At 41.3% G+C, this 26,041-nt stretch overlaps 1 protein-coding gene across 3 annotated transcripts in view; it reads right to left on the reverse strand.

Moving 5' to 3' along the window:
• Positions 1-278: 278 nt before the first annotated feature.
• Positions 279-26,041, reverse strand: part of GPR149 (G protein-coupled receptor 149) — a 108,347-nt gene continuing 82,584 nt past the window's right edge. For 2 of the 3 annotated variants that reach the window (XM_073626061.1, XM_073626058.1), the window contains one exon: positions 279-1,256. In XM_073626061.1, coding sequence (XP_073482162.1) covers positions 687-1,256 — 570 coding nt within the window. In that variant the 3' untranslated portion in view covers positions 279-686. The remainder of the gene's footprint in view (positions 1,257-26,041) is intronic. The other variant, XM_073626059.1, reaches the window with a different exon arrangement.

Genomic DNA, 26,041 nt, shown 5'->3' on the forward strand with positions numbered 1-26,041 from the left:
TCCATCTTGTATAATTTAATGTCAGTGAATCACTAGACAGTTAAACTAGGACCTGTGCAACAACTCCAGAATATACTTACAAATAGCATTGTGTATTGCACTAACTTTAATATGAGAAAATGATACTGTTTATATTGGTTGATTTCCGTTTGCTATAAATGTAACATTTTACATATTTACGTGAGTGTTTTGGAAAGTAAAACCAACTATATTGTGTGTGAGGAATTCCTTATTCTCAAAAGGGTCATTACTTCAATAATTTATGGATACAATCAAATGGCTGTAATACTAAGTCCTTATATAATATTTATTTAATGTTTGTTTCATTTGTACAATGAATATAAACTTTTTTTGCAGTTGCCTAAATTTTCATTTTTTTAATCTGTACAACTGTGGCTCACATGCAGCAGAGCTAGTTGTCATGTATCCTACTGTCCAATGATGAGTTGCTTCTCTAATATATGGTGTCACAACAGTATTGATATTGGTATACTCTATCTGGTATAATAGAGAACACATGATGAAAACTGACATTAGAAGGCTCTACTACTGGAACAAAAGTAAGTTTAAAGCTTGTACAAGGAAAATAAAAAAATTGTTATGTCTTTACTTGTATTGACATAGATAAAATTGTAGCTGGCGTAGTTAGATCTATTGGAACATTAATATTATATATGTGTTATGTTTCAACTTTCCTCACAAGCTTCTCTTTTCCTATAGATTTTGTTTAACAGCTGTATTTCCTCTTGATAGCTTTCTCTCTCCACATACTGCCGCTTACTGTTTTGTCGGTGAGCTTCCACAGTGTCTGGAATAGAGATGTTCATATCACTGTCTGGATTATTAGTTGGAATGAAGAGGGAGTAAGAAGCAGATTCTCCCAGGTCACAAGACACAAAGCGGTTCTCCTTGCGGGAGTAGCGCAGGGAAGGAGAGCGAGCTTGAGTTGAGGATTGGCTTATATTGCTGATAATTGATACAGTGTCCATAGCTTCTTCATTATCGCATATCTCAAGAACCTCTAGATGGATCTTCACGTTTGTGTCTGGAAATTGTGTGGTAGAGTCTTCTTTGCTTGGCTCATGGCCCACACTTTTTGACCGGTACACTTCTATCTTCTTTGAAGTAGGAGTAATCTTTTGACCTTCACTGCTTACTTCATAGGTAGACAAAGAAAGGGTTTTACCAGTAGGTGCATGAAGTGACACTGTTCCTTGGAAAGCACATAAAGGTATAGCCAATGCTCCTCCAGAGCGCTGAAAAAGAAAGCTGTTTTAGTAACCAGTAAAATAGATTTGTTAAGCAGAATGCCAGTAAGATGTCAATTATAACCAATGTTATGCACACTAAATGTTAAATAACCTGCCAATCAATAGTTGGCTTACCAAAAATCACTCAGCTACAGATTCTTCAAGTTAAAACATAGTAACTGTTCATAATAAGTAGAGACATTGAATATATTTTTTTCTATTTTAGTAACATTGTCAACAATGTTTCTAAAAAATGTATTATCTGAAATTAGAATAGTTTAATAGGAGAAATAGCTATAGAAAATAAGTTATTTTTTATTTCTAGCACTCTACAATTGAAGCAGTTGTCCACTTCTCTAGATTCATAATTAACCTCACAGGTTTATAGTGGGATGGATGTTGCCAGGCTTGCCCTAGGCATTAATCCAGCCAGATATCCTCAGATGACTGTCAGATTTTGGGGGAAAAATAGTATCTTACTGTTTTGAATAATTGCAGCAGATTGCTGTTATATTATTATGTTAAAGTATATGAATGCTATGGTTGAAAGGTAAAAATTGTCAGGTTTTTCCCCTTACCCATATACATTTCATTCTCTGTCCATTATTCTACCTGGAGGATGATTTGCAGAAAAAAATATTAACAGCCAAGGGATCTATTATAGAAATGAAACTCTTCTGCTCTGTTTTTCTGTACAGTACTTTTTTTTTTTACCAAACTAGTAACCAAGGATATGACATCTCAATGCCTCCTAAATACCAATTTCAAATAGCATTTAGGCTAAAGGCTGAAAAAGCACTTAAACAATAGTTGAAACAGCTTTGGTTTTAGCTGCTTTCAGTATAGCTGTCCTACTTAGACTATATAGCTTATATAGAATGGTAAAGGATTTCCACATCATTGCAGAGTACAGCTCTACTTAGCTACTTTTTTTAGTTGCTATGTGGCACTCAAACTGGATTCAAATGAAAGCTGATATGATCTTCCAAATGGATGTGCGTGTAGTAAAAGGGCTTCTTCCCTCTCCTCCTTAGAATGGGAAATTATTATTAATTGGTTTCATGGACTTTTCAACATAAGAAAATCCAGCACTTATGCTGCCTGGCCATCACAAGCATGATAGTAACAATTTCTTCCCTACTGACTCCCCCAAGGATTTGCCCAAGTTTAGTTATTAGGATGAACAGGGTGAGCAGAGTGTTGACCATAATGTATGAAAGTGCAATTTTCCAAACAGCTACAGCTGGTAAATCAAAATTAAAGTTTGGTATAAGCAGAAACAAGTGAGAAAGATGTATGGGGAAATAAAAAAAATAATAAAATGGAGGGAGGACATGTGGACGTTGTGCTCCATCTGGACAACTAACATCCATTGCCACCCTTGACTCATTCTGCCTCGGAGAAACACTATCCTCCGAGCAAAGGTGTCTGGGCCCCCTCCACTACAGCTCCGGCCGGGTCTGGACTGAATTTGGCCACGTCTGGCTTCTTTGGGCCTGCTGCCTATCCCGAGTCACGGGCGCCCGCCACCATATTGGGGCCTACAACCTGCCCAGAGCCTGCCACTCTTCATACCTGCGGACCGGGGGACTAATAGGTGCTCCAACAAGATCCTTCAACCGAGGCACCGCTGGTGGATGTGGAGTGCCCACACAGCGGAGGAGAATCGGCTGGGGTTCCCTTCCTTCACCTCCGGTTCCCCACAGCATACCGCCATCTTGTGGCCTGCCGATCTAACCCCTCCGGCCTTGTGAACACTGTGAGTAACTAGGCGACTGCCTAATCCTCCCTCTGCTGCTGCCCCTAACAGTGATTGAGCGCTAAATTACCTCCAGGGACCCAAATCCTATACCCTATAGTGTCGCCCTGGGCCTGCAGAGAGCGGAACTCGCCCGACCGGCCCCAGTCTCTAGGAAAGTCTGCGGCTTCGACCTAATCTTGGAGGCCAGCGGCCATCTTGTTACTCCAAGTACCCCCTCAGTATATTTACTTTAATCCACTGTTTACACAGCTCCCACTCCTGCAGACATCATACTTACTAGGTCTTTTAGCCCTCTCTAATACTTAATGTGATCACCTCCAGCACGACGTGCAGGATAGCGGACATGTAAGAGGAGAGCCCTGGTCCCCGTCTCCCTACTAGATGCTCCTACATAGCTAACGGATCCTCATTAACCGCAGGAGCGATACAACAGACTGTCTGATCCTCCCTGACACTGCATGGGGAAGATTGGCTTCCAGAAGGCAATATATAGAGGCTTTATCCCACCACCACCGTCGCGGCCTTCCCATAACATGGAGCGCTTTCTATATAAACAGCGATCCCCAGCTTCAAACGAACAGTCGGGGCCGTCGGACACTGCTGATTCCCACTGCCGGAGGGTTTGGTCCAGGATGACAATGGATCCCAACTATCCCAACACTCTCTCCCACCCGACCATCCCATAGATGTTGTGACAGTAGCTGTTCTTGATACAAAATTGAACTCATTACTACACGACCTGACCCGCAGCATCGCTAAAGAGGTGGGTAAAATAGCACACGAGTTGCGTGGTGAAATTGACCAATTGGGAGAACGCACCAACACATTGGAGAATAAATTTGATGAACTGACCCAATATGTACATGTTCTCGAAGAGGACAACTCCTGTTTGAAACATACAGTCTCCCAACTCCAGCTTCAACAGGAAGACTTGGAAAACCATGAAAGACGTCAGAACCTGAGGATTAGGGGAATCCCCAAGGCGGTGAGTGGCAAGGAGCTACGTTCCTACCTTCTAGGCCTGTTCGTCACTTTGGCCCCATATATCCCGGACATAGACTGGCGCATGGACAGGGCGCACAGATCCCTGGCCCCAAAACCTCCTCCTAATGCTAACCCCAGGGATGTTATTATCCGCTTCCACTATTACGAATATCCGTCTCTAAAGATGGTGTTCAACATTCCCTGAGAGATCTCTACGAAAGTGAAGCTTTCATCCGCAGCCTAGGCCTTCCACCTCTGCCTGAGGAAGATTTCCCACCCCAAGCTCCGAACCCCAAACCACTCACCACACCAGCCAAAATCTGGACCCCAGTTCAACAAAGATCCCATTTTCTACTCCACAACGAGCCAATAACCACAGATATCCAACCTGAAGTGAACTACTCCCTTCCAATTTTTGTCCTTTTTCCCTTTGTTTTTCCATGACCAGATAATGTATGTCATGGTTACCTCAGTGACCTCACTGTAACTAGGTCACTCTCTCTCGTACAGAGAGGCACACCTCTTAATATTGGCTTCACCTATTGCCTTTTTGGAAGTCGTTTTCTTCCTTTTATTTTTTTCTTTCATTTGCTTTTCTAAGAATTTTTATTCTGCTCGTTTATTATAATCTACCAAGTACCATTTTCCTCCTGTCTGTTTGTTTTAAAAAAAAAAAAAAAAAAGAAAGCAGAGACAAGGACCTCCCCACCTCCACCACCTCCGCTAGTTCCTGCAGGCTAACATGCCCCCCACTATGACCCCAGGCTTCTGCCGGGGCAGCCTGAAATTTTTTTCTCAGGCTTTTCAAAAAATATTTTTTCCTTTTTTCTTTTTTTGCTATGTTTTCTTTCTTTTTACTCAGTTTTTCCCTGTTTTTTTTTTGGTTCCCTTTGATGTTTCAATTTGCAGGTCTTTTTTTTTCCTTTTTGACCTCCATATGTTTTTTCAATGCTATATCTACAATATTGTACCAACTTCAATATATGTTTGTTTTCACATGTTCTATTCTAAGGATGCTCATTTATATGTTTACAGTTTATATACAACATTAGCGTTCCTCTCTATGACCAAATATGGCTCTTAATGTTTATTCATGTAATGTTGAAGGATTAAATTCCATCAGTAAACGATGGCAGGCTTTGAAAGAATTTAGATCATCCAGAGCGGAGGTGATTATGATTCAGGAAACTCATTTTAAATCTGGGGGTTCCTTCAAATTCGCTTCCAGACACTTTCCCGAAGCATGTATGGCCTCTGACCCCTCTGGAAAAGCAGGAGTGGCAATTCTTATTAAACGCTCATGCCCAATCAGGATACTCTCCTCCTGCTCAGATCCCCAAGGTCGGTTCATATTCCTGAAGTGTAGTCACCTAAATACTCTTTTTTCTTTGGTAAATATATATGCTCCAAATGTAGGACAAATAATTTTTCTTACAAAGGTTTTTGAAAAATTACAACCCTTCTACCAGCCTTTTACGATTATAGGCATGCAAATTCAATGTGTGCATGTCTCCGACCAAAGATAGGAAAACCTTATTCCAAACCACTCCACAACCTGCCTCCAAGAAATTATCTACCTCTTTTCGTAAATTAGTTAGATCCCATAATCTTTTTGACACTTGGAGAATAAAACACCCAATCCAAAAAACTTACACATTCTATTCTCACCCTCACAAGTCATATTCTAGACTAGATTATTTTCTTGTTACTGACCCTTTACTCCCCTATGTAGTTTCTTCTGAGATAAATCCTATTACCTGGTGGGATCATGCACCTATTGAACTCAATGTCCTGTTGACAAAGTCTTTTACTAAAACCTGCCACTGGCGTCTTAATGAAAGGCCCACAAAGCCTTTTTTAGAGATGAATGTATAGCTATGGGCTCTCGCCTAAAAAAGGATTCTGTACAACTCAGAAATGATCTAATTACTCAACTGCAGATAGCTGAAAGACACTTGCTGGCCTCCCCCACGGTGGAAAAATTGAGAATTGTCACCTCAATCTGGGATCAGATCAAATCTTTTGACTTGAACAAAATTTCTAAATCTATGTTATGGGCCAAGCAAAAATTTTACGATTTTGCAAACAAACCACACAGAATGCTGGTTAACAAATTAAAACCACGGCCCTTTTAATCGATCCCCGATCATTTGATACAATCTGATGGTACCCCCACATATTGCCCTAAAGCTATGTCAAAAGTCTTTGGAGATTTTTATAGTCGATTATATAACTGCTTAGGTCCTAATTCACACCCTCAATTCTCACAATCTAAGTTTGATGAATTCATAGCTTCCCTACCGCTACCAAAACTTTCCGCTGACCATATATCCTCTCTCAATTCCCCGATCACCGTAGAGGAAATAGGAGAAGTGATTAAAAATCTACCAGCCCACAAATCCCCAGGTCCTGACGGTCTCCCTTACATCTATTATAAAATTTTTTCACAGACTTTAATCCCCTACCTACGATCCCTATATTCTTCTCTTCTCTGAGGATCCACCCCGCATTCACAGTTCTTACATGCAAATATAACAGTAATTCCCAAACCGGGTAAAGATCCCGCATTACCTGACAATTACCACCCTATTGCTTTATTAAATTCGGATTATAAAATTTTTACTAAGATATTAGCCAATAGATTATCCCCCCTATTACCAACCTTGATTCATAGGGATCAGGTAGGATTTGTCCCCATGAGACATGCTGGAGACAACACAAGAAGAACCATAGATTTGATTGACCTAATAACTAGAACCAAACGTCCCACCATAGTTTTGAGCTTAGATGCTCAAAAAGCATTTGATCGTTTAAGCTGGCCTTTCATGTTTGCAGTCTTAACCAAATTCAGATTCTCAGGTCCCTTTATACAGGCTCTACGAACCCTATACTCCCTCCCTACATCTCAAGTCCAGATGTCTTCCTACATGTCACAACGGTTTACCCTTAGAAACGGCACCAGACAAAGATGTCCTTTGTCACCCTTATTATTCATACTAAGTCTTGAACCTTTAGCAGCAGCTATCAGATCCCATCCTGATATCAGGGGAGTCCCATTGCGACAACAAGATTACAAACTCTCCCTATTCGCAGATGACATCTTACTAACCGTCACCCATCCCGACACTTCCTTACCCTTTTTACACAAAATTCTATCCATTTTTGGAACCTTATCAGGTTTTTGTATTAACCAGACCAAAACAGAAGCACTCCCCATCGATATACCCTCAGACATGCTTAGCTCTTTACAAAACAGATTTAAATATAGATGGTGCCAGAACTCACTGAAGTATTTAGGAATTCATCTTACCCCTCATATCACTCACTTTATCAAGCTAACTTTCCTCCTTTGTTTGCAGAAATCTCTAGACTCCTGCAACTCTGGTCTTCCATCCCACTCTCTCTCCTTGGCAGAATTAACGTCCTCAAAATGTCGGTATTACCCAAATTATTGTATTTATTTGAAACGCTACCAATCTCAGTCCCACTGTCGCAGTTGAAAAATCTCCAGAGAAAGCGCCTTAATTTTATTTGGAACAATGCATCCCATAGAATTGCTCAATCAGTAGTCTTCTCTTCTAGAGCTAAAGGTGGATTGGCCGCCCCTGATCTCATTAAGTACTATTACGCTTCCCATCTTAGGGTGCTGACCACCTGGACCTCAAGGAAAGCCACAAGTAGATGGGCTGAAGTTGAAATGGGGATTACTGCCCCAGTTCATCCTTGCTACATGTTATGGCCATCTTCAAGGAAATTCATGCCCCAATTGAGGTCTCTATGTTTGTCCCCGATGCTTTTTACTCTATCTATTTGGAAGAGATGTAAAGATAAATTTTCTCTTTCCTTACCATGTTCCCCTCTCCAGAATGTCCTCTTTAATCCAGACATCCCAGATGGACTATCTTATTTGCGAACACTCTCATGGACTCATGCAGGAATATTTCAACTGCGACACCTGGTTCATCCGGTTACACGTAAGCTTCTATCATTTTCAGATCTCCAAAAAAAACATGATTTACCAACCTCTATAGAATACTTTTATTTACAAATTAAACATTTTTTCCAATCCAACTTCCCTTCAATATCCTTAGAAAAACCTACAGACTTTGAAATATTGTGTGCAAATGGCCCATATGAACCAAAACTAATTTCATCTATATATAGAATACTCCATGCAGTACCCCCCCTAACTAACTCCACAACACAAATACATGACAAAATGGTCTAGAATGCTAAATAGACCAATCTCATTGTTAGACTGGGGGAAAATTTGGGAATCAGGTTTCAAAGTTTCAAGGTGTGTAGCACAAAAAGAGACCGCTATTAAGATACTATTTTTTTGGTACAGAACTCCTGAGCTGTTACATGCCCAAAACCCTTCTCTTTCTGATCTGTGCTGGAGATGTGGGCGGTCCGTAGGTACCCATCTTCACATCTTCTGGGATTGCCATATCTTAAGTACGTATTGGACTGAGATACAAAAATTATTACAAACACTCTTCTCTACAACTATTCCATTAAACCCCATACAATTTCTTTTGGGTCTACCTTTTCCGGGCGTCCCCAAATCATTACAGAAACTCGGGTCTTTCATACTTCTGGCAGCAAAAAGAGCCATCCCTAGACTTTGGCTATCTACCTCCTCCCCCACTTTACACCATGTTCTTTCCATAGTCACAGATATGCGCAGAATGGAACATTTAACCGCAAAAATTGAAGGTAAAATTCCCCAATTTGAAAAAATATGGAAACATTAGGACAATTCAATATATTCTCTTGATCCTCATAACCCCGCATCTTTTTGATTCCATTAGAATTACTCTTTGAGCATCCTTTTGTTTGAACTTGTAGTTGATACATTATGTTTCTTTATTTATCTAATCTTCCTTTTTTTTGTCCTAAAACATGGATACTGTGTAGAATTTTTTTTCCGTTTGAATGACCCAATACGGGAAGAAGCTGACATCAACCTATACAGATATCCCCATCAAGCTCAATTAAACTGTTTGTACTTAGCTTTTGATTGCTTCAATGTTAAAATGTCATAATCTTTGTATCCTATGTTATGCTGTTTTATAACTGTTGAAAAATAAACAATTAAAAAAAATAAAAAAATAAAATGATTTGTTTTCTTATACTTTTTTGGATATTTAATGTTCTTAATTGCATCTGTTATTTTTCCTTAATATCTTTCATAATGAAGCTTTCATTTAGGGACAAGTGTTTATTGGAGATGTCAATTAAGTTAACATTTCAACAGGTTTGTATGCAAATTGAATAATTCAACATCTGTGGGAGATATAGTTGAAAGGAAATCTCTTTTGAATTTATGCATTTGCAAGTATTTGTTAGCTTGCTTAATGTGCTTAAAATGTTGTTCTAACAGACAGGGTAAAATCTATTCATTTACAAACCAACACAGGAGACCAGAAACATTGTTATCATGTAAAAAAAAAAATGTTTGTAGACTTCATGTTTCATTTTATAACACGGCATGTGGATTTTTGCAGGGATATGTTATGCATTGCAAACTCCAAGTCCACTGGAGAGAGGAGAAATATCTGGAGTCGGTAGAGGTTCATCATTGTTTCGGAATAACACTGTTCTCTGATTGTGTCCTGTATTTACACAAATGAAACGCTGTTTTGCTATTTGGTTTATAGGTTGATTTCCCCAGGGTGGAGAAAAGGAAAACACTCACTAAGACAAAATATAACATATATAAAGCTGCACAAACCACTTTATGCACAAACCACCAATGTAATAATATTTAAAATCACCCTTCCATTTCAATCTGGATCCAGCTATGATTTTCCATATTCATCTTCTTACCACCATGGTAATGATGCTCTGTATAAAAAGTGCCCAGTAAATCTCCTTTCCTACTCCAATGATTGGCTTACCGCATTTCCATGATGCCTGCTCAGAGTTTTTGTAAATAATCAGGCATCCCCTGCATTGTGCCTAAGTTTATGATGCCCTTTCATCTTTTAATAATAGATTGGCTCTATATATAGTGGAATCTTTTTCTTATTAGAACGCTAAGGTTAATCAGTTATTGTAGATTGACCCTCCCACTTAGTACTCCATTTAAGGAAGTTTGCTAAAATGATGACAATTTTCATAAAAAGTACTGTATTTTTATCCTCAACAAAAGTGGGGTTTTACTTAAAGGGCCAAATATAACCTGTCCATGCTAATAGAATTCAAAGCACCAGAGCAGACAGAAAAAGGTACTAGCAGTATTTTTACAAAGCAGTGTACACAGTGCACAAACTCAATGGCAGTGCAGGTACCCCAACGCACATAATGTTACCACAACACAATAGTGTGAATGTGCCAAAAGTTTCCGAAAATCACACCTTAAATGTATCGTATCATAAGTTCCCAGCAAAGTCTCCACTGACTCAGCACAAAACAACAAAATAAAATGTTACAACATACTAGGTTAAAAATAGAAATTTTTGTTGCATACATTTTCAAATACACGTGAGGCCACATTGCCGCATCAAGTCACCTCTGCAAAGTGTGGTCTTTAATGCGGCATAGATCTTTATTTTTTTCAAGCATATTTCACAAGCAGCTCAATAAGGAAAGCTAAGCCTCGGTTCACACTGGGACGACTTGTCAGGCGACCTAGGTCCCGTTCAGTACAATGGAACCGTTCTAAGTCGCTCCGACTTAGAAAAAGGTTCCTGTACGACTTTGGGGGCGACTTGGGGCGACTTGCATAGACTTCTATACAGAAGTCGTTTTGCAAGTCGCCCCGGCAGTCGTGTGCAGGTCGCCTCGGTGAGGCGACCTGCAAGTCCTGCCGCCTCTGGTGTGAACCGAGGCTTAGAGTTTCTTCTGCAGTGATAATTCACTTACAATGAAATCAGTAATTTTGCTACAAAAAAGTATTAAAGTGGTTGTAAAGGCTGAAGGTTTTTTTTTTTTTTTTTACCTTGGGATGAATTATTACACGATTGCTTATGATGTTTGTATTTTAGTGAAATGGTTTAAAGTGATTTTAAAGGTTCAAAGTTTTTTACCTTTATGCATTCCTTGCATGAAGGTAAAAAAAACTTCTGTGTGCTGCTCCCCCCACAGTCCCCCCCCCCATACTCAACTGAGCCCCCTCTCGATCCAGCGATGTGGACAGACGCCTCGGCTGTCCTGGGTTTCTCTCTCCTCGTTGGCTGAGACAGCATTGGGTGCCATTGGCTCCCACTGGACACATAGAGCGGGGCTCGGGAGCAAGCACACACCAGTGCCCCCATAGCAAGCAGCTTGCTATTGGGGGCACGGGTCAAGGGGGAGGAGGGCTGGCAGGGAACCTAAGAAGAGGATCGGGGTTGCTCTGTGCAAAACCATTGCACGGAGCAGGCAAGTATAGCATGTTTATTATTTTAAAAAAATAATAACCAAACCTTTAATATCACTTTAATGTCATATCTGTGTTGCTGTTGGGAATTTTCCCTTCCTGTCTGGTGAAACGCTAATCTCTCTAAAAAAGCTCAAGATAGCACAACAATTCTGATAAATAAATAAAGAAAGAAAAAAGTCTTTGTTAGCCATACATTTTAAACCAAACTATTTATTTTAAATGGCCTCTTGCCATGCATCAAAGCACAAAATTAACTTACCTGCACTATTTTTGGCAAGACAGCTCACAACAATGAACAAAATATTCTCATCTGTGCACATATATGCAATGGAGTCCTATTCAAATTGAATGGCATCACAAAACAAATGTGTGGATCCAGCTTTAAAGTCACATTAAAGCAGAGTTCCACCCACATTTTCACTCCTCACCATGCAGCACTAATGTGTATCCTTAAAATGAACTGGCATTTTTTTTTCTGTTTACTTACCTGATTAATGCCTTTATCTAATTTCACTTCCTCCTCTAGGGAGCCATGGCCGCAGACGTCATTCCTGGTTTTGCATTGGCTCCTGGGAGATCTTGGTCAGCTTGGCATGGTGTCTATGGAAATTCTTGGCCAGCTTGGCATCGCATGGCTCCAGTAACATTTAACATTGGCTTCTATGGCTGCGCCATGCCAAGTTGACTAGAATTGCACCACAATGCACATGCGCGAGGTCAGCAGGTGCATGCTGGGTGCACGAGACATGAGTATTCTAGGGGTATTTTTTATCTTAAAAGTCATATTTTGGCTGGAACTCCGCTTTAGTGGGTAATTTTTTTTAAAGTAACAAACGTCATACTTACCTGCTCTGTGCAATGGTTTTGTACAGAGCAGCCCCGATCCTCCTCTTTTTGGGTCCCTCACCGGTGCTCTGGGGGGCACTGATGCATGCTTGCTCCTGAGCCCAGCTGTATGTGTCCGTAAGACACATAGAGCTGCGGCTCGGCCCCACCCCCCCACTCTCTCCTCATTGGCTGGCTGACTGACTATGATTGACAATAGCAGGTGCCAAAGGCTCCCGCTGCTGTTTCAGCCAATGAGGAATGAGAGAGCCGGGAGACACTCAGCTCTTGTGCACATCGCTGGATTGAGAGGGAGCTCAGGTGAGTATTATTGGGGGCTGGGGGGCTGTTGCACACAGAAGGTTTTTTAGAATGCATGAAGGTAAAAAACTGTGAGCCTTTAGCATAGGTTCACACTGCTGCGGGATTGAAATCGTGCGAGTTCGGCTGAACTCGCACAATTTAATTCCCGCATGTCAGTCCAACTTTGGGGGCGATTTCAGAGACATCTGTGCGAGTTCCTGCACAGATGTCTATTGAAATGACACCCGAAGTCACCAAAAGTAGTACAGAAACTACTTTTAGGAAACCTTACCATTGCTGTCAAATCGTATCAATGTGAACCTGGGCTTAAAACCACTTTAAACCATTTTACCAAAATAAAAATAAAAACATCATAAGCATTGCCGTGGCAATGTAATAATTCATCCAAACACACAGTGGTGTAGTGGTAGCACTCTCACCTAGCAGTAAGAAGGGTCACTGGTTCAAATCCCAACCACGACACTACCTGCCTGGAGTTTGCATGTTCTCCCTGTGTCTGCGTGGGTTTACTCCGGTTTCCTCCCACACTCCAAAGACATGCTGGTAGGTTAATTGGATCCTGTCTAAATTGTCCCTAGTATGTATGAATGTGAGTTAGGGACCTTAGATTGTAAGCTCCTTGGGGGTAGGGACTGATGTGAATGTACAATGTATATGTAAAAGCGCTGGCCTAAATTGACGGCGCTATATAAGTACCTGAAATAAATAAATAAATTACCATCACTTTTGACGCACAAATACGAAAAAAAGGATGTAAAGCTAAAGCGGAGTTCCGCCCCCCCACCTGAAAAAATTAAAAGTCAGAAGCTACACATACTGTAGCTGCTGACTTTTAACATCAGGACACTTACCTGTCCTGGAATCCAGCAATTTCGGCACCCCAGCCGAGGATGCCGCCACCATTGCCCCTAAGGGAACCCCACTGTGCATGCGCAAAGCGTGCTGTGCTCTCTTACTGGCCCGGCAGCAGGGGAAGGAGGAGGGAGGGGGCCGAACTTGTGACGTACCACCGCCGCAGCAAGGTCAGATGGAAGTGGGGGAAGGGTACCTGTCAAAAACAGGTACCCACTCCCCCCAAAAGATGCCATATGTGGTACGGGGGGGGGGGGGGTGAGGAATCAGATAAGTGGAAGTTCCACTTTTGGGTGGAACTCAGCTTTAAGAAAAAAAAATTAATTACAAAATACTATAATTTAATACAGTATATTAAAGCACAGCCCATGACCGCATTTTTGAAAGATTTTGAATGAATTTTTAATGACTGTATCCTAGTGACGCTTTGTGACATCACCAGAAGCTAGGCTAAAGGACAGGAAGCTGTAAGCTGTAGGTAACTTTTTTTCTGCCAAAGCGCCACTGCTCTTGTTTTTTTTTTCTGCCTCCAAACTCCTCTAACTGCCTACATGGACACATACAGTGGGGCAAAAAAGTATTTAGTCAGCCACCAATTGTGCAAGTTCTCCCACTTAAAAGATGAGAGAGGCCTGTAATTGTCATCATAGGTATACCTCAACTATGAGAGACAAAATATGGAAACAAATCCAGGCAATCACATTGTCTGATTTTTGAAAGAATTTATTTGCAAATTATGGTGGAAAATAAGTATTTGGTCACCTACAAACAAGCAAGATTTCTAGCTCTCACAGACCTGTATCTTCTTTGTTAAGAGGCTCCTCTGTCCTTCACTCATTACCTGTATTAATGGCACCTGTTTGAACTTCTTATCAGTATAAAAGACACCTGTCCACAACCTTAAACAGTCACACTCCAAACTCCACTATGGTGAAGACCAAAGAGCTGTCGAAGGACACCAGAAGCAAAATTGTAGACCTGCACCAGGCTGGGAAGACTGAATCTGCAATAGGCAAGCAGCTTAGTGTGAAGAAATCAACTGTGGGAGCAATAATTAGAAAATGTAAGACATACAAGACCACTGATAATCTCCATCGATCTGGGGCTCCACGCAAGATTTTACCCCGTGGGGTCAAAATGATCACAAGAACGGTGAGCAAAAATCTCAGAACCACACGCGGGGACCTAGTGAATGACCTGAAGAGAGCTGGGACCAACGTAACAAAGGCTACAATCAGAAACACATTACACCACCAGGGACTCAGTTCATGTCCGGGCCCGTCTGAGGTTTGCTAGAGAGCATTTGGATGAACCAGAAGAGGATTGGGAGAATGTCATATGGTCAGATGAAACCAAAGTAGAACTGTTTGGTAGAAACACAACTCGTGTTTGGAGGAGAGAGAATGGGAATGGCAACATCATGATTTTGGGCTGTTTCTCTGCAAAGGGAACAGGACGACTGATCCGTGTACATGAAAGAATGAATGGGGCCATGTATCGTGAGATTTTGAGTGCAAACCTCCTCCCATTAGCAAGGGCATTGAAGATGAAACGTGGCTGGGTCTTTCAGCATGACAATGATCACAAACACACTGCCCAGGCAACGAAAGAGTGGCTTTGCAAGAAGCATTACAAGGTCCTGGAGTGGCCTAGCCAGTCTCCAGATCTCAACCCCATAGAAAACCTTTGGAGGGAGTTGAAAGTCCGTGTTGCCCAGCGACAGCCCCAAAACATCAGTGCTCTAGAGGAGATCTGCATGGAGGAATGGGCCAACATACCAGCAACAGTGTGTAACAACCTTGTGAAGACTTACAGAAAACGTTTGACCTCTGTCATTGCCAATAAAGGATATATAACGAAGTATTGAGATGAACTTTTGATATTGATAAATACTTATTTTTTCACCATAATATGCAAATTAATTCTTTCCAAATCAGACAATGTGATTGTCTGGAATTGTTTCCACATTTTGTCTCTCATAGTTGAGGTATACCTATGATGACAATTACAGGCCTCTCTCATCTTTTTTAAGTGGGAGAACTTGCACAATTGGTGGCTGACTAAATACTTTTTGCCCCACTGTAGGCTAAGGTGCAAGGGAGTTTAGAGGCAAAAAAAAAAACCAGAGCAGCGACAAAAATGTCCAGTGTGCATGCGGCCTTAATTTTTTTTCACATATTAAGCTAGCAATGGGGTGGGGTTTACAATGTCGCAGTTTACAATATTTTTCAAGATGGTTGCAATTTAATTGTTGGTCTTATATCTGCCTGGAGTTTGGCTTTAATAAGTAGTATATTTCTTACTAGTAGTGCTATATTCTTACTTCGCTGTAAGAATATAGCATCTTTTTTCTCATTCTGTGCAATGCAACCTCCCTCCTTCAGATCTACAGTATGTGTCGGGCATGTAAGTTTTTAAAGTAAAAAAAGCGCTTTAAGCAGTGATTTTGTAGCTGCTGAAAATTGCGTCTACAAAATTGCCGAAAGCACCATGTAGAGTGATTTTGTAGCTGCTGGAAATTGCTTCTACACAATCGCCAGCGCTCTATGAAGAGTCATTTTGTAAATTTTTGAAATCGCCATGATGACACGGGCGTAAATTTAAAAAAACGTACATTAAACTGTAACCCAATGTTCATCATAATATGTTACACTTCTGACTTTTCACAGAAGAAATAAGTCTTTTTCTGCGTTAGTTGGTTATTGATTTTACTTGTTGCCTAGAGCTGCTTTTTTAGAATCCTTCCATTCATCTATTGACTCATTAAATTATACCTATATAGATATCTTCATTTGCAGTGATCTTTCCCAGAAAATGATTGTTCTGCAGAAACAGGTCACTTTGTAAAACCAGCTAACATAAATGTCTGGCTATTACCTGCAAATCCCAATGTGTCTGGGCTTTGTGCAAGTGTAATTTCTTGATCAGCCTGCAGCCTGTTCCAATCGTTTCATTTTGATAAAGAGACAGAGGAGAAACTTTCATCTGTATGCAGGCTCCGTTGCTCCTAAGCCCTTGTACTTTAAATGAATCATATACTCTTGAATTCACTTTGGACTATGGCTGCAAACATTGGTATTATGTCACCCCAGTGTTTTCTTTTACTTTCTCTCAATCAATGTGACAGTGTGTCTGGAATAGCTTTTAGCTATTATGTCCTTTAGAAACTAGGACACAATTTTCACTTATGGGACACATTTATCAGTGCATTAACTGTTAACAAGCTCAGCATTACTGCATTATCGCAAATATTAAATCATAGAAACCGTGGTGTAACAGGGCCTGGGAGTGGAAGGGGGTCCCATTAAGGGGGCTCTTAAGGTAAATGAAACATAGAATTATTGTATGATTAAGAATTGCAGAGGTTTCTGTACCCCCTGTGACATATCCAGTCAGCACACTGATATCAGATGTACAGGAGTTGTTGTCACTAGTCACAGATCCTCTTTGCAGGCTGTGCAATAAAGTTGGCCATAGATGGGTAGGTTTTTTTTTTTTCCTTTTGTTCAGCCAGCAGACTGAGTGAAAATTTTTTTACCAGAATACACTGATCAGTGGCTGCAGCCACTGATCAACTAAAGTTTTTCAGCATGTCCCTTCGACAGAAGTCTATCAAACGATTATATGTTACATAACGATTGACTTCTGTTGAGCAGGGACTGGGAGCTCCAGTCTCCTGTGTAAAAATTAAAAGGTAGCAGCTACAAAAACTGTAGCTGCTGACTTTTAATAACAGCCCCTCACCTGTCCCAGGATCCAGAGCCATCTTCACCTGGGCTAGTTCTTCACTAGCCTTCGGGTTCCCGGCACCAGCATCTTAACTGTGGGCTGCGCTATGAAATGTGGATGGTCCCACAGTCTTCTGGGACCTGTGATGTGTCTGCAAGGAGGGAGGTGGGAGGATTGCTTAGGCAGTCGGAGCAGATGTGGTAGCGGGTACCTGTCAAAATCAGATAAATCCCCCCCACCGCCCCCAAAAGTGCCATTCTTAATAGAGGAAGGGGGTCTTAAAGTGGAACTTCCCCTTTTGGATGGAGTTTTGCTTTAAAGAGAATCTGGTTAGTTGTTTTAGCAGTGTTTGTCTTTTGCATTCAGAGCTTCTGATCACCCCAGCCAGCACTGAAATTAACCCTATATACCTAACACAGTCTTCTTCAGGTTGTAAAAAAAAATCTGAGTTTCTCATCAGGTAACACTGACAAGCTAGTTGTTTGTAGTTCTGCAAAAGAAAATCACAGTTTAAAGACATTTTATTTTATGGTTATAGAGCAGTGATGGCAGACCTTGGCACCCCAGATGTTTTGGAACTACATTTCCCATGATGCTCAGCTACATTGCAAAGTGCATGAGCCTCATGGGAAATGTAGTTCCAAAACATCTGGGGTGCCAAGGTTCGCCATCACTGTTATAGAGTAATTGTGTGCAGGATTAATAACAATTATGTTATAATGTAAAATATTGTGAAGGGACTTATTATTGCTACTTCAACTCATTTATTTTACTTTGTACTTGACCACCTCTTTCAGCACTTGCTTGCTTCAGCAATGGAAAGGGTGGGAGGGTTTAGAATTTGCACTAAGGCCCTGAGATCATAGATTCTGAAAAAGACCAGTGAGCTACTGAAGAGAGGGCAGTTAGCTGGAAAATAAGGGTTAAAAGGTAAATCCATGAACTGACACCTCCACCCCCCTTCTTTAACAGCCTTGTCCCAGAGCTCTGGTGCCCAGTAGTGTAATGACTATGCTAACAGTTCTCCTGCTACCTCCAATTTTGTTATGGGATCTCATGATCTGTAATTACACCCCAGCATAGGATGCATGAGCAAGCACAAATTTAACTTCTGAATTTTTAAAACGGGAGCAGAGATGAGATTAAGATTTATAAATTGGGTATATATGCATGTACATATTGTAAAAACTGTTATATTTTAGTGAACTTGACCCTTGAATCATTGTCATCTACTATGTTGCCAAGGACACATTTTCAAGTATATTGAGTCTTCAGGAACATGGTGAAAGACAGTACTCCTGAGGGAAAATGGTAAATTGTGCATACAGTCTCCCTTCACCAGAGCCATAGAAAAAAATGGGTAACTTGGTGCATGCACTGGGCAAATCATTTATTTTCTAAGGTGTTGCTTCTTCTCAAACATGATTCTAAAGGGAAACTGACCATTGCAACCTGTGGTGCAGTCTCTATTCACCACTGCAGGTAGAGCTCAACCACAGCAGTAATGCAGTGGGAGGAGGAAGTTGAGGGGAACTTGGTTCCTCTTTGATTTCCTTGGTCACAGGGGAGCCACTATCCAATGTGAATTTAGGTGCCATCTTGGGTCAAGCTGAGCCTATTTAAGAATCCGCCTCCTGGGTTTGGCACACAGCTAGTGTAGGGATTGGATCAGGGCTGCTGTTAGAAATCACAGGGCCCCGTACAGTCCTTCCGATGGCCTCCCCTCCCCGTGTGAAAATATCAAAATGGTATTTTCACAAAAAATACATGAAAATCATCAGTGGACACAAACATTCTGTCATGCAAAAAAAAACCAAATTCCATCTTCAAGCCAAAATTCTCCACAAACAATAATGCACATATTCCACCAACTCCCAGTTCCAATTCCCCCCTCCCAGCACAAATATTTACCCCCTCCCAGTCCCACCCCCCAGCTCAAATCCCACCCGAATCCCCCCCCCTAGCAAAAATCTCCCTAACCTCCCAAAAAATTACCTGCCTAGCACACATGCTCTTTCTTCTCAAACTTTCTATCCTAGCACAAATCTCCCCAAATCCCCCCTGCCAGCACAAGTCCCCCCAATCCCTCCTATTAGCCCAAACCCCCCCATCTCCCCTCCCAGCACAAATCTTCTTTCTTTCTTTAATTCCCCTCAAATTCCCACAAATCCCTCCTCCTAGCACAACCCCCTCTAAATTACCCTTCCCAACACAAATTCTTCCTCCCTACCCAAATCCCCTCCAGCACTAATCCCCCACCCCCCCTCTTAGGACAAACATCTCCTCTCCTGGCACAAACATCCCCTATCCTGGTTCAACACCCCCCCCACACCCTCCTCCTAGCACATATCCCCCCTACCCAAATCCCCATTACACTTCCCAACACATAATCCCCCTCTCCCAACTTACAGGTGAAAGCCACTACAAAGCCAGGAGGAGGTGCGATCCCCTTCTGTCAGAAGAGCATTCATCTACAGTATACAGCACATGAGACCAGATCGTACTGTAGATCGCATTGCACTGTATACCCACACTGCCCCCTGTCTCCTCCAAGGTCTGCTCTTCTCCCGGCAGCAGGAAATGTGGATAGGGGGCGGTGTGTGTATACAGTGCAATGTGATCTAAAGTATAAGTGATCTTATTTCATGTGCTGCATAGAGGAATGCTCTTCTGACAGGAGGGAGAGCACAACACAGCGCACCTCCCCCTGGCTCTTTTCTCTCTCTGCTCCAGCCTCCTGTCTCCTTGTCCCAGATGTGAGTGGGGGCGGGGAAAGATGCTCAGTGGTGGCTGGCAGGCTCATCATCCAAGGAAGGGCCCTCCGTGTCTCTCACCAAGCAGCTAAAAGCCGGCGGGGGGGTTTCAGTTGCTGGGTGAGAGACACAGAGGGCATTGTTCAGTCCAGGCCCCTACAGGTGGACCGGTGGTTCCCCCCTATCAGCGGCCCTGGATAGGATCCCCGTCTGTCAGGAACAGGGAAAGGTTCTGGAAGAGTAGGGACAGTGCAGGGACTATGTCTACCTCTCCAGGAAGTCTGGCGTCAACAGGCCAGGCTGCATTTCTCTTCTTGTGACATATGCGGTCAGCTTCTTCCATTCTTCATTCCGCTGCTCCATTGCTGTCACAGTTGTAAGTGGCTCCAGACAGTTGCGCTCCCCCATTGGGCCTGTTTGTACTTGCTTAGCTTTTCTACAATATATTGCTATTGCCAAACTCTGTGTGTTCTCTGCCTACCGCACAATGCTACATCTAGCCCACAAACCGGTCAGACATTTGCTTATATTTTCTAGTCTCAGAAACATGATGACATTTGAGTCCTAAGAGCAACAAAGCTATTTTAAAGAAGCAGAGGTGTGCTGCACTTTTGTTTAAAGTGTTTCTAAAGTCAAAATGTTTTTCTACCTTAATGCATTCACTGCATTAAGGTATAAAAATCCCCAGTAACTATTCTACCCACACGTATCTGACTCCTCTGACCACTCCAGCACTGTCCCAGCTGCAGCACTGCTCTCTTCTCTTCCTGGTACCACATGGGACACTGGGAGCAGTGGGAGCCAAAGACTCCTGCTGTCAGTCAAACTTATGTGAGGAAGGAACTGGGCAGGGATTTACCTCTGGTGTGTTTGTCTATGGACACACAAAGCCAGGCTCAGGTGCACACACACATGGGAGTTTCCGTTGCACCTGCATTGCTAAGAAGACAACTGGTGGAAGGAGTGAACATTGCCGGGGACTGCCAAATAGGAGGTAAGGGACTGCTCTGTGCAAGTTTAATGCAATATCATTGCACAGAGCAAGCAAGTATAACATTTTTTTTTAATAAAAAAAAAGTAACCTTTAATTTAATTTTAAGGCCTTATTCACACACATGCTGTGGCAAGTATAACATTTTTTTTTTTTAATAAAAAAAAAGTAACCTTTAATTTAATTTTAAGGCCTTATTCACACACATGCTGTGGCCTATACAACATGAATTGACCATTTGTTTATGTGGCTAGATCCGCCAGTAGTTGATCAGAAGCTGGTAGCCTATGTAGCTCTATGGGGATGCAGGGCTGCCACTCATCTTAACTTGATAGGTATGATATTCTAGTTTGATATGCAGATATCAAAGTTAGCAATGATGTCAGTGGTCATCATTTTGGTTGATTTTAGAAACAATTAAGTTAGGCCAGTGGTCTCCAAACTGCGGCCCAGGGGCCGGATACGACCCTTTGCTTGCCCTTGAGTCACTATTCCTCTTACAAACAATGGGGGCATAATTATTGCCACTGACACCAACAATGGGACACTATTCCTCCCACTGACACCTACAATTGGGCACTATTCCTCCCACTGACTCCAATGATGGGACATTATTCCTCACACTAAAGATGTGGCATTGTTACTCCCACTGACACCACAACATGTTCTACTCCCACTGGCCACAGTCTGTCCCCCCTAACCTCTGAAGGACAGTAAACTGGCCCCTTGTTTACAAAGTGTGGAGATCCCTGAGTTAGGCTAACCGTGGAAAAAATCTTAGTTCTTATGGAAAAGGTATATTATTTATATTGCTGATTTATTAAGTAGGCTAGGCTCATTGCAGTATTGCTTTTAAAAACAATTTAAATTGTCACTCAAATTATATATTTTATAAGCTGTTTAAGCTTTTTAATACATTTTTTAGTCACGGGGATCACCGTTGATACAATGATGGAAATGTAACCATTATTTAGGAGTGTGTGTTTTTTTCTAAAAATTGGAGCGCTAAAAAGAGTAATTTTTTTACTATCTCAGAAAGTAGTGGTATATGCAAATCATTACCCAAATAGCCAAATAAACATTTTGAAAATAGCTAACGGTTAAAACTCTTGTAAGTCTTTTTTGTTTTGTTTTTTTTTTTTTTACTGTCTGTGTAACCTTTCACTTTTTGTCCCAAAGACACAGTTGTACATTATAGAAAATCTCCAATCCCTATTAGATGAAAAGCCTCACTGCAAATATGAAAATATGAAAATCATACAACATTTACTAAAGGTGAACTCATCACTGTTATTTAAAACACATGTACCAAGATTTACCCACATTGAATGTTTGGCGCATGTCAAATATACTGCTTTATAAATATGGTGTGGGACTTTTACCTAAAATGTTCCTGCTAGAAGGTGTCTATCTTTACTGTTTCAGAAAGTAGTTGTGTATGCAAACCGTTACCGAAAAAATCCTTTTGCTAGGTATATAGACAACAATGTACACTAGAGTAAGTAGTCACTCGCTGACCATAAATTTAAATATTAGGCACTTGCTGATCATAAAAACAAATTGTAGGTTGTCACTGACAACAAAGAAAAATAGTAGGCACTCACTTACCGACCATAAAAATAAATCATCACAGCATTTAATTATTTTTTTCCAGAGCACTTTGCTTAGGACAAATTCTTTCTAATTGCAAATATTTTAGTCAAATGGGATTCAGAAGAAGTAGATTAAAAAATACAATGAATGTGAATACTACTAGTTTTATAATGTATTATTTGAGTCTGACTTGAGTCTGAGCCAGACGTCAGTTTTGCAAAGTGCTTACAACTTTTTAGAACCAACGCTTTCAGCAATCTTTGAAACGTGTATGACCCCTACCCCAATTTTCTGTACTCGTTTATTATTAATAACCTCTCTGCCTCTACATTTCCATTAATAATTTTTAGATTTTACCACTCTTCACAGAAAACATTTTTTTCTGTCATGTGGGCTGAGGCTTTTAAGCAAACTGCCACAATGAACACCTTTTTTAAAACTATTTTACCAGCATTACTAAACTACGGAAAAAAAAAAAAAAAAAAGAGAAAAATTGTAAAGCTGAGTGTTATTCAACCATGAAGAGGTCCGGAGAAAGATGAGGAATACAGCACTTGAGAATGGATAGATTAGGTACCTTTCTCAGTCTATTTTTTGGAATTGGGCTTTAAATTTAATAATTTTTGACTTTGTGAAAATTCTTTAAAATGTTTTCAGCCATCTGTATTCTGGCTTTTAGGCAATTTGTGCTTTATTTGGTAGTTATTGCAGGATACACTTGCTTGCCATAACTCCTGGGAGCTATCTTGTCTAGCTGCAAGAAAGGCGAGCAATTATCCTCCATTAACGTTCTCTACATCGTTTATCACTTGTGCACGTCCCAATTTGCATGAGAAAATGTTTGCCCTCAAACAATATTGGTATACTCAAGAACTCTCCAGATTTCAGCTGCAGAGCCTGGGTAATCAAAATTATTACTGAATCTCCAGGTCCCTAAGGGTTCTTTCTGGCTCTGGCATAGTTACCAACCAGCGGTTAAAACTACCATTTACAGTGTGACAGTAAATAGTATTTCCTACAACACTCTCTGCTCACATCACAGCTGCTCCACCTTCTAACTGCTCCAAACCACCAGAAACCCACAGTACCCTGCCCAAGATGGCTGTCTGCAATCACTTACTTTTACTCCTGCTTGATGATTAGTTTCTCCCTTCCAGCCTGTGCTGCACCGCTTGCAGACCAGCTTACCATGGCTGAAGGTAGATGGCAGCAGGTGTGAAACAGCATATTCCATAAGAGTAGCAGCAAGATATCAGGATCTGTGACTTCTAGTAGTCTCTGCTGTGGTGGGGGGTTCCAGAAGTGATATGGACAGAGGAAGTGGGTTATGATAGCCCCAATGAGAACAATATTACTATATAATTTAATGCCCTGCAGGTCTGTCACTTAAAATGACACACTGTTATCCCCATTTTTGGTTGAGCCACATTATGTATTCTGCTTTTAAACCATTGATCAATTTTGCCTTGGTGCACTGAGCGCACGATGGTTAGCCCCTTCCCTTGGGCCCCCCTCTCTACTCCAATCTCAAACTCATCCACTTTGGAAAGTTCCAAGGTATGTATATTAACAGAGGAATATACAGGCTTATCATTATATTGGTACATGCAAGCTGCTATATAGACAGTTCATATGCATATATGATAGTTTTGTTACCTGTCAACAAATCTGCATTTTTGTCTGTTTGCTGTTTGGGCCTGAGCTTTATACAGCTTAGCCAGACAGCATAGCAAGGTTGGTGACTTAAATGTACTCTGCTGCACTTAAGCAATACTGTTTGGACAACTACCTGTCTCAGGCTGGGATTGGACAGTGAAGTGGGAGCAAAGGACCGACTAGGTGTCAGGAACCATAAACCAGGCGAAGACAGAAAATGCAGTTAAAATCACACCATTAATAAAATAGCAAAAAATAACAGTTCAGGAATGTAGTCAAAAACTACACAAAGGGTGGCACAGTGGTGTGGTGGGTAGCACTCTCGCCTAGCAGTAAGAAGGGTCACTGGTTCGAATCCCAACCACGACACTACCTGCCTGGAGTTTGCATGTTCTCCCTGTGTCTGCGTGGGTTTCCTCCGGGTACTCCGGTTTCCTCCCACACTCCAAAGACATGCTGGTGGGTTAACTGGATCCTGTCTAAATTGGCCCTAGTATGTATGAATGTGAGTTAGGGACCTTAGATTGTAAGCTCCTTGAGGGTGTAGGGACTGATGTGAATGTATAATGTATATGTAAAGCGCTGCGTAACTTGACGGCGCTATATAAGTACCTGAAATAATAAATAATAATGATAAAAACTGAAACCAGGGTTTGGATGCCAGAGCAGGTAATCAGACGAGCTGGGGTCAGGAAGCCAGACGTCAGCATAGTAAGGAGCAAAAACAGGAATAGGTATCGGAAGAGAAGTCAACCAGGCCAAGTCATACACAGGAACACATTGGAGATCATAGACCACGCAAGAGCATGGAGGGAATGAGCAAAGTTGTTTAAATAGCAAAAGGGGGCTGGCTGTAGGCTGGACTAACGAGGCAGGTAATGGTAACCAGGTGAGTCATTGTGGAAACAACGAGTGACTGGTACTTAACCGACAGCTGAGCAGCCTCTGTGCACTGAAAGAAAAGAGCTACTCATAAATAGCAGCAGCCTAGCCCTGACACAAGGTTATCTCTCTTCTCTAACACCCTGTCAGCATTTTCCTGGTCAGTACATATGCAGACTGTAGAACTTGACTGGTTTCTAGTGCTGCAGGATTACAGGAAGGTTCAAGACAAATTCAGGGATTTACAAGGGTTTCATTTAAAAATACAATGCAATAATTGAGTTTATCTAATTTCCAGGAGTTCTGATTTAACATAGTCTGCCAGAATGGGAAAACGTAGTGCTAGGTTTTAGATAGTTTAAAAAAGAACGCATTAATTAAATATAGAGGTCATAATTACCCAGGGCCATCTTTAAAGCAGGGCAAATGGGGCATCTGCCCAGGGCCCAATCTTTGTTGGGGGCCCAAAGCATTGAGCCCTAAATAAATAGAATAGGAAGGAACCAGTGTTTGAGTTTTTCCGGGGATTTCTGCCACATCCCATATATAAGGAAGAAAACCAAATAGGTGTGTGCCCCAAGGGGGATATTATGGGCAGTATATCACCAGGAAAGAAATATAAGGTGCAAAAATAGAGTACAGTAGTATTGTTTAAAAAATTATCAAAAGGTCTTTATTGTTTACAAAATACATACAACATAGAATAGATATACGATCAAAAGGGTGGAAGAGACAGTAATCGATTATATTCCAACTGCTATAGTGTTGCGATAGACCACCCCAGTAGACTCAAGGGTCAACTGACTGGAGTGGAAATAAAACAACACAAGGCACTCTACATGTTTCGGAATGACATAGAAAGATTCAGTTCTTTCTATAGTGTATGTTTCCTTCCTCAGGAGTTTCAAAGAAGCAGTTTGATGTATTTCTAAAAAAGGAAAAGTATATATAAATGTGTGTAAGTAAATATATTTGGCACCTACATATAACATAAAAAAAAAAAAATATTCAGCTGAGAATTTTAGAGACTGTTATCTTCCAACAAAGCACAAGGACATCATAGAATCCCAA

The sequence above is a fragment of the Aquarana catesbeiana genome, linkage group LG04 (assembly GCF_042186555.1).
Source record: "Aquarana catesbeiana isolate 2022-GZ linkage group LG04, ASM4218655v1, whole genome shotgun sequence".
Taxonomy (NCBI): domain Eukaryota; kingdom Metazoa; phylum Chordata; class Amphibia; order Anura; family Ranidae; genus Aquarana; species Aquarana catesbeiana.